Here is a 14092-nt window from a genome sequence, read left to right on the forward strand (position 1 = left end):
CTATAGCTTTTCCCTTCCCTGCATCCCGGGGTGGATGTAGAGAGCTCTCTGCCACCGACGCCTGTGGCACTTCTTTCTTCGGACTATGATCGCGAGGTCCAGGCTGATGATAGTTGCGGCGAAGCTCTCGGAATGAAGTACGAGGGAGTTCTTCCTGCTGCTTCCTCTTTGAGCCCCTGTCGGAGGCAGGAGCTGGTTCTTTAGACGCTTCGGGCGCCAAGCGAGGTCGCGAAACCGTTCATTGTTTTTCGGAGGCGGCTTGCTTCCTGACCTCCTTGAAGAGTTCGTACTCCCTCGCAGCCATGGTCACGTTGATCCTCCGGCTAGAGCTTCGACCCGAGTCCTCCATCTTCACGCTCCGGATCAGGCTGTTGTGTTTCCCACAGACGACGCCAAATTTGATCCCGTCCGGAAGCTGAGTCGGATGGAGGCTGGTCGAGGTGGCCCGGCTGTTGACGGAAAGTCGCAGGTGATTCGGCTCCCACGGAAGGCTGACGCTGCTGCAGGCTCCTGCGCACACTCAGACAATCTCCCCCTTCACGTTAGAGACCGAAACCCAGGGAAAAAGTCCCCGGATCAGGCCCTCTAACGCTCAAGTCAGGTCCTTTTTCCCCAGAAAGAACAGAGAGAAAAGAGAAAAAACCACTGAAAGTGAAAAGTTGTGGAAAAAGTGACGAGGGAGTGTGTGCGCGTACCTGCGTACGAGGGATCTCGCCCCTTTTATGCGTCCTCCCCTCCTAGAACTTGCCACTCTGTCAGAAAACGTTAGACGCCGGGCTTTGTCGTGTAGTGCTGGACACCTGTCTCGTTGCTATTGGTTGTGAAAGCATCTTATTGTTTAGGAACCTCCGCCTTTACACATGGATTTTGTCTTATAGTGAGGGACACCTGTCAGATCGCTATTGGTCATGAGAGCATCTTCTCCCTTGGAAACCTCCACCTTCGCGCGTCTCACTGGTATGTAATGATTAACCTTGACGGACAATTGTGATCCTTCCACTCCTGCACAGCTTGGCTCATCCTATTCATCGCGGTCGGCATCTACCTCGCACGCCTCGACCAGATCTCGCTTGTTAGTCGGGTTGACCCTGCACAGCCCTATGACTTGCGGCTTACCCTTCCGGATCTCCGAGTAGCAGACCCGCAGACAGGGCCGTCTCTACACAGCCCTGCTGCGTACAACCTTTGATTTGTGGCTTGCACTTCCGAGCCCTCGAGTTGCAGACTTGCAGACAGAGCTGTTTCTACACAGCTATGCCGATCCTGACCTGTATCCTGCGCTTTGTACTTCCTGGCTCTCAACCGCAGGCCTGTAGATCGGGCTGCTTCTGATCAGTTCTGCCGCTTCCGACCCATGACCTATACTTCCAGTCCTTTGAATCGCAGGCTTGTAGCTCGGGCCATCTCTAAACAGCTCTGCCGATCCCGACCTGTGCCCGGTGTTCCGCCTGCCGTCTTCCCTCGTCTTTCAACTGTTTTGCCCCCTTGATCAACCAGTCTGTCTGACCTCTGACTACCCCATATGCTTGCCTCTGACCGCCCCGTCAGCCTGACCATTGGCTATCGCGTCACCTTGACTATTGACCGCCACGTTCTCTTGACTTTTGACCGCTACATGGCCTTAACCCTTCTCACCCTTTCCCCTTGGGCCCCTCCATTGTCAACCGTATCAGTCATTAAAAGGTACCGTCCGATTTGACGGACAAATATACTCTCGAGGTGTGACACTGAATACCTAAGAGGTTGATCTTTGAGCCCAAGTAAGGGAGGGTAGAGTTGAGGATATGTAAAATCCAAACGTGGGTGGGATCCATAACAAACGAGTAAGATGTTCTTAATATACTCTTGAATCTACTCTCTTGGTCTGTAACAAACTCGTAACATTACGCATTAAACTCACTTTGATCACACACATACACCTTTGCGCTATTAGCTCATGAATTTCATATCAAACCCAAGTATTAAGGCGAGTAAACTATTAATCCAAACAAGTTTTCTATACATATACACATGAAGTTACAATTACAGAATATACTTGGCATTCTCATCTATTAGTGAGAGAGAGGTGTGTTGCCTCAACAACTAGTTAACAAAGTTGGCAATGTATATTTTATGGCCAAACTTTGCATATATTTTGTTTTTGTTTTTTTTTTTTTTTGCCTATATCCAAATAATTCCCGTATATAGCAGTCGACTCTAGTTTGTTGTGTGAGTCAAAACTCGCACGAGGTGCCGAGCCTCTGTTTAAACCCCATGCTCTGCCTCCCTGCCAGAGCCAACGGCAGCTGCTCCTCAAACCGCTCCAGGAACAGCCTCCATTCCTCCTCGCTCAGTCCCTCGAAGGAAACGCTTCTGATCCCGTCGTGGTTCAGGTCCGCCGCCGAAAAGCTGAAGCTTTTGGCGATGACACCGGCGGCCGCGGCCTTGTACTCCTTCACGCTGCCTTCGCCGTCGCTGACGTCGACGCCGGTGGAGGAGTCGTGCTCGTCGAAGGCCTTAGTTGGACCCTCGACCTGGCGCCGTAGGAAGAGGGACACGCCGAGAACGTCGTCCCCTGTGCGCCTCTCCGGGAATATTCCGTCGTCATCGTCCATGTCGAAAAGGTAGTCCGCCGCCTCGCCGCACGCTTCCTCGTCGTCGCTGTTTCCGTGATTTAAATTGCAGCGGGAGAAGAAGACACCGACGAAATACTTCTAAAATTTTATGAATTACCTTTGAGAGAGAGGATGGTCAGGCGGAGAGAGGGAGCTGTTCCTCATGGACTCTTCCACGCTGATGCATAGCGCTTCCAGCTCGCTCGGTCCTTCCCCTAGTCCGGAGAAGTCCCGCGTCATCATCTGCCCGATCTCCGCCAGGCACAGCCCCGCCTCCACCGCCCTCTTCAGCAACACCGTGCACACCACCAGGACCCGCAGGCTCGCCTCTCGCAGCGACGGCAGCTCCGCGCGCAGCAGCTCCACGTCCCGGAACGGCTCCAGTGACGCCACGTACTTCTCCTCTGCTTCCGAGAACGGCACCGCCGCCTGTGGCCAGTGCAGCCACTCGAAGTAGGGATCCTCCAGATGCTCCGGCAGGCATAGCCCGTGGTCGATCGGCACCAGTTCAACCGTCGCCTCGTTGCCGCAACCGCCGTTCCCCTTCTTCACCAGGATGTTTCCGGCGTGCCGGTCCACGTTCAGGATCCGGACGTCGATGATTCCGATCCGGTGCACTGACGCCACCGAGAACCGCGACGGCCCGATCTCGCCCGCGTCGTACTCGTGCGGCACGAACCGCTGGATCGACGCGACGCGCTTCGTCACCGCTGTCTGCTCGCAGGAAACGGGACGGCTGATCATGATCAGCGCCGTCGGCGGGACGTCGGCGAAGGTGTCGTGGTCAAGGAGGTAGGCGGCGACCTCGCGGACGCCCATCTCGCTGGCCTGCGCCGCCAGGTGCTTGAGCACGGACCGCCCCTGTTGCGGCTGCGGCGGGCCATCGAGGTCCATCACCTTCACGACGGCGAAGTTCTCCCCGAAGCGATCGAAGAGATAGTGCGCGGCGCTGACGCCGTTGCCGACGGGGACTGGCGTGGCGCCGGAGGCCAGCGCGATTTCTGCCTCGACGACGAGGGCGTGGACTGCGCCGCAACGGCCGCCGGAGACGATCTCGAGTCGGGCGATGCGGTCCCTCCGGGGTTCGTCGGCGGCCGCCGCCGCAAGTGCAGAAGCGGCGTCGGAGCAGAGGCAGGGGGTGGAGACGCTGCGGGTGAATTTCCCGCCGCGTTTAACGTGGACATCAAAGCGCGCAGAGAGCGGCGCCACCGCAGGCGACGCGGAGGGCGGCGGGTCAGGTTCGAAGAACGAGAGCAAATGGGGGAAGGAGAGAAGCAGGCATCGGCGGTGCCTACTGGGCGGCTTGAGGCCATGGCGATGGTCGACTGCGACGGCGGCAGCCATGAAAGGCGGTGAGCATCGGTGGGGGTGGTCGGTATGCATGCATGTGTCCTTTCACCTCGTGTTAACCATCTCACTTCTCGCCATTAACACTGCTAAGGTTTCTTCTTCCGGTGGACAAGACATCGAAAATCAAAAGGAAGAGGAAAAGGGAAGGAGAGTGAAAAGTCAGGAACCAGAGAGATAGAACATAAGGGATGCAGAACAGAAGCTCGTCGGTCGTCGGGTGCAGCTAGCGTTGCGGGGTTCGTCGACGGCTGGATCGGATCGATCACCCCACCGCCACCCTTCTCCTCCTCTCTCTGCTTCTCTCTACGTCAGTCACGGGCTAAGGGCTCTACTTTTTTCCTTCCACCTCTGGCCATTTATTGAGCTCCGCGCCTCACCGGCTTCTGCGCCGATGATAAGAATTTTGGGAGCTCCTAGAAATGGATGGATGGATTGGTTCCTGATTCTGCTCGTTTTAGCAGCTGCTTCTTCTTCTTCTTCTTTGGATTTGAATGGAGTTTGTTGTTTCTTGTTCAGTCGATGGTGATCTGCTGATTGCCGTTAATGGGATGGATTCCACGCACGAACGGATTAGCTAAAAATGGCCGCCGCTTCCATTCCAGCCTGAAACCACGCGCGATCACCCGCTCGGCCTTTCGCTGTTGAGCAATTTAAAGAATTATATTCTTAGATGAAGAATTTTTGGCAAATCACGAGATTGAATTTTATTATTTTGGTAATGATTTTGTAAAAGAGAGAGAGGTACCCTTTCAAGTTTATCTTTAATTAACTATCACTCAAAACACCTTCTTTTCTTTATTACTATTATTATTATTATTATTATTATTATTATTATTATTATTATTATTATTATTATTTTATTGGGCCCAAAATTCAAAAAGGGCTGTTATTTTTTTAAATCGTTAGCTGACCTCTAGTTTCTACCACGCACATTAAATCCTAAATCTATTAGGTAAGTAATTAAGACTGTGTAATTATTACAATTGTGAATCTTAGAGGAGCAAATTCAATTATACTACTACTATTTGTAATAACTTATTCTGTTCAAAGTTGAGGAGGTGGATACTGAGGACGTGGTACTCTTGTTGACATCCGAGGGACTTCGCTCCTGCCTGCAACACAACTACACAAGCAGCGTCAGTGCCGAGCCAGGGAAGGGCTCCCGACGATGACCCTCCACGCGAAGCAAGAAGCAAAAGGAACTGTAGCGTAATTGTAGAAATCGCGAGAAAAGCATACCTCCGCCAATGCCTGGACTCCCCTTTATATAGGGCTCCTGTAGCGTGTGTGCACGCTTCTCAAAGTGGGCACGCTATCCCAAATTTTCCCTGAAGGTACGTGTCAATAAAGTGTCTCTGATACAGTACCTTAACAAGCCGAGCATATCTCCGAAATGACAGTGGAAGGGCGTATGATCCTCTGTCTGACCATGCCACTCGTCGGTGGCATTAACTCCCAAAAAGATGTTGAAGGATATCCGGCTATACTTGTTGCTTGCCCGAACGGGATGACCGCTCGGCTGAGAGTCCCCTGTAGTGTCATCCGTTGCGGGCCGAGCAGGATGGCCGCTCGGCCGGGAGCCCACTATCGCACCGAGCGGGAGAAGCCTCTCGGCCAATTGGCCTTGATCCATATCGTTCGCCGCTTCGCCGAGCGAAATTGGCTTCTGCGAGCCCATTGAGCATCAGCTTGACTACTCCATGCCAGGGACGGCGGGTTGACGCTTAACACCGGTCCGGCTATGTCCCACCCGATCGGCCAAGATCCTTCGTCCGTCAACTATCTTGACTCTGACCATTGACCTCCACCGTGGCAGCGGGGCGGCACCCTTCCTTATCACCATATCAAAAGCCTCCCTTTCAAGTCTAGTCGAAGGAGGTTGTAGTCTGACTAACTGGACCATTGTGTGCGCAGATTCCCTCCCGATCAGTCTTCACCATTGTATGGGCTCCGATCAGGCTGGGCCCGATCCTCACCGATCGGGCTCTTGAAGCTTGTCGCTCGGGACTAGACACGCTCCCTTGATCCGATCGGGCAAACAAAGTTTTGCACTTGTAGAATTTTTTCCTTTGGCAGTCTCGGGTGAGTGCAAGTTAGGCTGACATCACCCTGATTTCTTAGAAAACGTGCAAATTCCTTCTCATTAAGGCAGAACAGGTTCTCATGTCTGCCTTAATTGCCAACCCGTGGCAGCCTGCCACGTGTCGCTCCAACCGTCGCCACACGCCTGACATGACAGGCATTGATGGCGACGTTTGGCAGTTTAAATTCGACGGTCGGATTTGAGCCTAGGTTTCCGTGACCTAGATCGGACGGCTCTGGTCGTCCGAGCCCAAGGTATATGAGCCCATTGCGTCGCCGCCTTCTCCACTTTCGTTGTTGTGCCTCCGTCGACCTCACGCTCCTGCTGTGTCTCCGGCGATTCCTTGTGTCTTGCTCTCCGGTGATCCTTCGTTTCCTCTTTCCGGTGACCTCCTCTCCTTTCCAGTAAGCTCTCTCCCCGTCACCCTTTCCTTCGGACCTTCTCTATCCGCTGTTCCGCCGTCCTTTCGGGGAACCTTTCACATCTTTCTCGATCGTCTTTCTTTTGCGTCCGTTATTAACGATGGCCAACTCCTCCTAGCCGTCGGCCTCCATCCCTGGACCCTAGTATATCTCCCTCCCTTAACTTGTGCCAAACTCCTTCCGTCTTCTGTGCGGCGTAGTCGTCTTATTCCAGCTACACGACATCCCTCTCGTCCCCCGAATCTTCCACTATTTATATTACCCAAAGTTGTCCAAACCGGGGACCTTCCTTGTCACGCCCCCAGAGGAGTCTCTACCGATAAAATTTCGGCAGCATCTCCCCTGTACCGGTGACAATCTGAGGCATATATACATACATCCACAAGCATACTCATCAGCAATATACAACATCCCACACGGCTGGATGAAAACACAACCACGTAGTTTAATAGACAGCCCACACGGCTGTAACATAAACACAACGAAAATCACAAAATAATGAACATAAAACAAACCAAACAACTAACTGCGAGCCGGCCCGGCTTGACACGACAACTACATCAATTCAAATACAAGATATCACAAAACTAAACTCCATATAAAAGATACAAATACAAGAATAAGTACAAAACTAATAATGCAAATGGAAGTACTAACGGAATGAGAAGCTCGATGTGACATGGGACTGGCGGACAAGATCTCCAAGCGACTCCATAAATCCTTTACCTGCTACCTACCGAAATAAACCAGTTTATGAGGTGGTGAGTACTAAGACTCAGTGGGTAATAGACAGATAGTGCATGAACATAATAAAGAACTAGAGATGCAAAGGTATACAGTCTCGTCGGGAGAAATAGCAGATACTATAGTGATATCATAAAAAGTGTCCATACCTAAAACTATATCCTAAGCTAGTAATAGAAAGTCAGGTGTAGCAAAGACCTGCTACAGTACAACTCATAACTACATAGGTATCATGTGAGGTATATACATGTTAATAATAAGTAAGCCAGTGTCTAAACACATACCACAGGTATATATCTCAACCTATGTAAATATATCGGCATATGTAAGCATCAGCAGCATAAACTAGCAACAACAGCATAAGTAAGCAATAGTATCAGCAGGTATAATAATAACAGTGTATGCACGGATGGTCACTCCCGCCCACCCCTCTGCACCATGGCTCCTGTATGGTAGAGAGGTCGGGTCAGTGACAGACTGTACACCACTCCAACTACCACTACTCTCGAGTGGCCGAGGGGATAGTTGCATAGTAGCTAACTAGCTATATCTGTGACGGGGGTCCCTGCTGCTCACAACTCCAGCAATCACTACCCATGAATGTGCGAGTGAGAGCACATCAGGACAAGCGGCACGCTCCAGCTACCACTACCCATGAGTGGCAGAGCGTGCGGCCCTGGCCAACGACCCTCTCAACCACAAGGGAGACATGGTTGTCGGCATACATGCAATGACATGATGCATAAAATGCAACAATCATCATATATATATAAATAGAAAACAGGTATGCTACATGAAGCCAGCATGCTCAATGAGGTGTGTAAATAACAACATTCAAACAAGTAAGCATGGTATCTAGTATCCATATATCCAATATCTAATATCTAGTATCTGGTATATGGTATCTGCTAAATATCATAAATAGCAACGAGAGACTGTATAGATATAGAAACAAGTTTGTCAAAGATTGAGTGGATAAGTATCAAGCACAGGAAAAATATGAGTGGAGTCAAGATAAATACAGGAACTATCTGAAAATATAGCTCATGTACTAAGATCAATGTACTAAAGAGATAAAACAATAAGTACTCGCCGTTAACTGTAGATCGTGATAAATCAATCCCACGTCAAAATGTCCATCTCAAAATTAGAGTCCTACATCAATGTATTTTACTTACCTAAATCCATATGAATAAGATAGCTAAATAAAGTCCCCAAGCCTAATTAGGGAAACCCCTAATTAACGATCATTAATTAATTCTAATTAATGATTAACTTCAATTAATTTTCCTTTTCCTTCATATAATAATAATAACCATCTGTTAATTAATCTAATGATTCAATCAAACCCATTATGAAACAAATGGTACATCTATTCTTAAAACAACTTCCTTTACCTTCACCAATTATCCAATCTAGTTTAATTTCATCAATTACTAAGCATCATGAATCAAACCTGCATAATTTAACCACCTTATCACATTTGAAAATCCAATCCAAGATAACTAATTACTCATTAATCATGTTATCATAGATTAACATCTCAAATAGAATCTGATACCAATCCATATCAACCTAACACCATAATCAAATAACAAATCATTTAATCCATGAAGACAACCAACTTCATAATCAATTAACCCCTAACCACGTCATAATCAATTTGATTAAGGCTAAACATAATTCAATTCTAACAACTCACCTTAAATTTGAAGACTTCTTTATTTGAAATTCCCTACCAGAGAAGCACTTGCTATCGGGGTTCATGGCTAGAGCGGAGTTGTTGTTCTGTCCAAAGACTACATCACAACCTGCCAAGCATTAAGTCCCACATCCCAATATCAAGAATTCAAACCTAACATCTGCTAATTCAATACTAGAGATCTTACCTTCTTCGGTCACTCCCTTCCCTACAATGAATCCTTGGCAACCGCACTCAACGCCAACGACAGTGAGCAGGAGAGGTTAGCAATCTGCTCACCCCACAGCCATCGTGGATGAACGAGATGAGGAGGAGTTACCAGCAGTGGAATGGATGATGACCTCATATTGGAACGAAAGCTCTATGATGGTGGCAACTAGGGCACGAGGTGGATCGACATTGGGTAGTTAGCAATCGGTCGAAGGAAGAAGATTGATGGATCTTTGCCAGAGGCTGAAGAGGGGCCAACATCAGCTCTAACCACCACCGGCAGCGTGCAACAACGACGGCGTAAGTGGCATCGGACGATAGGTGCGGCATGACAAGGCTGACGGTGATCGAGCGGCGCCATGAGATCGAGAGAGGGGATCAACGGCTCAACCCTCATAGCGGCGATAGCAGTGGCGCTGGCCATTGAGGAAATGAAATGCTCAGGAGGCGATGATCGAAATATGAGGAGAGGCCGGCGACAAATTGCTGGCGTGGCGTCCTCGACGTGGTCGACGATCGCAACCTAGTTGAAGGCAATGTCGCGAAGAGGATGATCAGGAGAGGGTGGCGGTGGTTCGGCGTTGCTGGGTGGCGATGAGAAGAGGAGGAGATGCGATCGGGGAAGAATAGAAGGCGAAAACGGAATGAGGCACGGTGAGAAGAAGAGTTAGGGCAAGGCTTATAAATGTATATACATAAGGTTTAATTTATTAAACCTTAAGTTAATTCCTCAATCAACTCCCACTTAAATGGTGTTCCACACAGACCCTCACCTAGCCCCACCGATTCATCCCCTCACAACGGGTCATACGGACTCCGTTTAAATCCTAAAACATTCCAAAAAATTCTTGAAAAATCCAATAAGATTATTTCTCAAATAACCTTATTATTTATTTATTATTTAGGTGTTGTATTTTACATTCCTTTTCCAGTCTAGGGTCGGCTTAGTGTTTTTTGATAAAATGTCAACGTCCAATAAACATTGGAGGGAGTACTTTTTCTTCCTACGTCTTCCCGAGTGATTGGAATTCTCGACCCGTTGGTAGCTTGAAGTGGCACCTCAGCCCCCGCTGAAGAGTTACAAGAGCCAATCGGACTATCTGGATGTCGTGGCCATGTTGGTTGGTCAGAAGTATAACATCCACAAGTTGCTGCTTAAGGGTGTCCTTTACATCTTCGGTTTGAGTCTGATCCGCACACGATTGTCGACTGGTGTCAACCATTCTACATGTTACGTTGTGCATCAAATTTATTAAAATTGAAATGTTTCAAAACAAAAGGTAAGAGATGTAGTATGGAGTCCTAAGTCGTATTTTTCCAAGGGTAATTAACAAGTGTGTGCTCTAATTAGATTAAAAACTATTTTTGGGTTTTCTAATTGCCATCAGAAGGTAAACTTTTAAACTGAAACTTAAATGTCACAACCTGCACTAATGCATTATTATATCTACTCGAAAATTCTGGTTTGTTTCTAACCAATCAAATTGCTACATGGAATAAAACCAACTCAAGACATGAAATTCTAAGATGAACTAACCGAATGAAGCTATTAGAAAACTAAAACAACTAAAATGAAATTAACCAGTATCGCTAAAATCTAAACCGTGGACAATAGCAATCTAAGTTCAATTTAACAACCGATCAAAAGGTCTAGCAGACAGGAAAATGCTAAACTTCTATAATCATATCTATGATAGAAAACTAAAAATGTATTAATTGCAGCTTCATACAATAACAGAATGAAAACAGAGTTCACAAAAATATCTCATCTACACTATCAAATCAAATATAGGATTTGTTTTTATGATAAAGAAAAACTAAATCAACAAATGTTCTGTAAACCGAATCTAGATATAGGTTAAGAAACATTCACAAACTCCAAATCTTAGATCCAATCCCTTCTCTTCGCTGATCTGCCAAGGAGCTGTAGAGAACGCCCTTCTGGCTCTCAACCACTGCATCTGGATTCTTCAGCCATGTAAATAAGAATCGTCAAGCCGCAGAGAACGCCCTTCTGGCTCGCTATCTTGTCGCGTGAAGAACAGAGGAGGGAAATGAGGATCGCAGCTCAAACCGAATGATCAGTTCAATCTCAAAGCTGCGAGCTGATATGGAAACGGAACGAATACGTAAGCCTCAGGAAAACTCCAATCAAGCTTAGTAAATGCCTGAAAACCTCAGATCCAGAGAGCGCCCTTGAATCTGAGGGGAAAGTGGATCGCAGAAGAAATTGACGCGGATCTAGGGAACGCCCAAGGATCACGTTCTAAACTTCATTCGCTAATTGCTGAGAGATCCTGAATTCACGGTTGAAGTTGGAATCGAAATCTTAATCTGGAGATGGTGAACGGGAGCTGCGACCGTTGCACGAAGAAGAAGAAGAAACAGTAGGAAATCGCGAGGAACAGAGCCCAAGAAGCACTATAGCATCTCGCGGGTTTTAAATCCCTTCCAATCTGATCGGATGGATGAAAATTCTCGGAGCTAAATCAACGGTTGGATGAACTCAGATCTGGATCAAAATCTCTGGATCTTCATCAATGGACGAGATCTGCTCCACATTAGGTCAGATGGTCCAGATCCTTAACAGATGGCTCAGATCTCTCCGATCTTCAATTAACGGATATAATTATTCTGGAGCTTGATCGTCTCGTTAAAACTCCGATCCGAGCACAAATTTGGTTCAAATTCATCCCAGTCCAAGAACCTTTGATGCCTACAAAATAACAATCAAATATTAGCATCAAATAAAGCCGTAATACAATAATTTGCAATTAAGCCCAAAATCGATACAATGCATAAAATATAATGTAAATATGGGTTCCATCTATGCAAACTACATCAAACCATGATTGTATGAATGAAAATAATACAGTAAAATCATGGTTATCAATTCCTCCACACTTACTCTTGAACGCCCCGTGCAAGTAAAGAAAACTAAAAATCCTACTTAAATGACACCCCCTAAACAAATTCCTAAACATGATTAGAAAACAAAGAAAGTAAACCATCTAAGAGTATCACATTCCAAAATCTCAAGCATTCATGGACTTCGAACTTTATTCTTGGTTCACCACATAATAATTTCCATCTATCATGAATAAATTGAAATTGATTTCACACTAAAAACCTCACAAGATAGAGTTTTTGTGGCCCTCATCCTATTTCACATATAATCACAAAAATGGAGGGCACTCATGCTACTTGTGCTTCTTGCACTACCATATGCTTGCTTATCTTCTACTCTCTGCCATGATCATGGATACAAATCACAATATGAAGGTTAATCACGGACAAGAAAATGTAAGAATATGAATTAAGTGCAAATCAAAACATTAGTTGCAAGAAAAGATAAGAAAAGAAAGAATTAGCAACAAAGAAAAGATAAGAAAGAAAGTATGAATTTTAGTTCTATTGAAAGACATGGATACAAAAGAGTGCTATATAAATGAATACTTGACCATACTTCCTTCTTTAACTTCTTCCTTAACATTTTTCCAATTGCTTCACCACTGATCAACAATTTCAGTTTCACATTTAGCTTTCCCAAAACAGCCCATTGTATGCTTTGAACACATATGCTGAATCTAAATCGATACAACATATCACAATTACAAAATCTGACTTCTATTTAAGTTCTGCCTAATTGTAAAAATGTCCTCATTCAGTTTTCACAGAAATCAGATTCCAAAATTGTACACACAGCTCCACAACTCAAAAACAGACCTTGCACACTTCATCCTTAATCCTTCCCCCACACTTAAATATTTGTCCATCTTGGATAAACAAAATAGGGCACATAAAGTAGAATGTTCAGCCAACTGAATTTGATTTACAGCTCTTCTCACTTGCAAAAGCAGATACATAAAATTCAGTAATCTACCTTATATCTCTAATCTTAATTCAAATTTCTGGATTAAGTATCAAGATTTAAAATTCCAAGTGATTTTATCTTGAGGATTGAATAATTCAACTTGTCACTGTCCCTCATTTAACATTCAATTAGTAAAACTTGAATTCAATCCCCTTTTTTATCAGAACATAAGTTACAAGATTTGTATAAGTGTTGTTCAGTGAGTACATTTTAGTTTCTGTCCACTTAATTTGTGTCCCTGTTTTGTATCAAATTCTCAGTCTAAAAATTCAGCTAAACTATGGAGATGTAAGATCTTCTTTTGTCAACACTATACAAGCAGCTAGCTTCCAGATTTTCAGTGAACAAATAGCTATTGAACTCAGTTATCACAGCAAATATAGGTTTTCTGATTTTTCTGAACAGTTTCTGAATTTTACATCAACTCATCATCATCTATTCTCCAAAAATTTCAATTTCTTTACATCTGGCTTCTTAAGATCCTTATCAAATCATCCTCCAGAGATTTCTGAATTTAAGCAACTTAAGCTTGGTACACCTCATTTTCCAAAATTTGCACAGAATCTTCACATGAATCTGCAGATTTCTACATTTACATTTTTAGAGTTTTGTTGCTATTTCAATATCTCTTAACGACATATGTCATTAGCACCTCACATTTTAAATAACTTCTAGATTCATATTTCAATCAGCAGCCTCTAGAATTCAGCAAAGTTCAGTAATTCACTTCCTCCGCACTACCCAAATTCAGCACTGCTCAGATTCAGCAATTCATTTATGAAATTGTTCAAAAGGGTTTCTAGATTGTAACTTCTTCAAATATTCAGAGTTATGGCACCATCTTGAAGTGCTCTATGAGTTGAATGGTGCTCTACAAATAACTTTCGAATTTTGATCCATTTGATCAGATTCCCAGCAGATCCATCACTAATTAACACTTCACTAATTTCCATTTCAGCAATTTGATACTATCAAAATTCTGTTCAGTAGGTTTGTAAAGAAATGGGAAATCAGCATTGACACATAAACTTAGCCCACAATCTTCAGAGATGGAATTGCAATATAACTTCAACTCAATTTTTCAATAGCACAATCAAGTTCACTAATTTCAGA

At 45.5% G+C, this 14092-nt stretch overlaps 1 protein-coding gene across 1 annotated transcript; it reads right to left on the reverse strand.

The window, feature by feature from the left end:
- Positions 1-2213: 2213 nt before the first annotated feature.
- LOC122022961 (phosphatidylinositol 4-kinase gamma 8-like) lies at positions 2214-3938 on the reverse strand. The gene is made up of 2 exons (XM_042581062.1): positions 2713-3938; positions 2214-2640 (listed from the first exon to the last, which is right to left on the reverse strand). The coding sequence occupies exons 1-2, from the start codon at positions 3936-3938 to the stop codon at positions 2214-2216; spliced, it is 1653 nt and encodes a 550-aa protein (XP_042436996.1).
- Positions 3939-14092: the final 10154 nt, after the last annotated feature.

Source organism: Zingiber officinale, chromosome 9B (genome assembly GCF_018446385.1).
Source record: "Zingiber officinale cultivar Zhangliang chromosome 9B, Zo_v1.1, whole genome shotgun sequence".
Taxonomy (NCBI): Eukaryota; Viridiplantae; Streptophyta; class Magnoliopsida; order Zingiberales; family Zingiberaceae; genus Zingiber; species Zingiber officinale.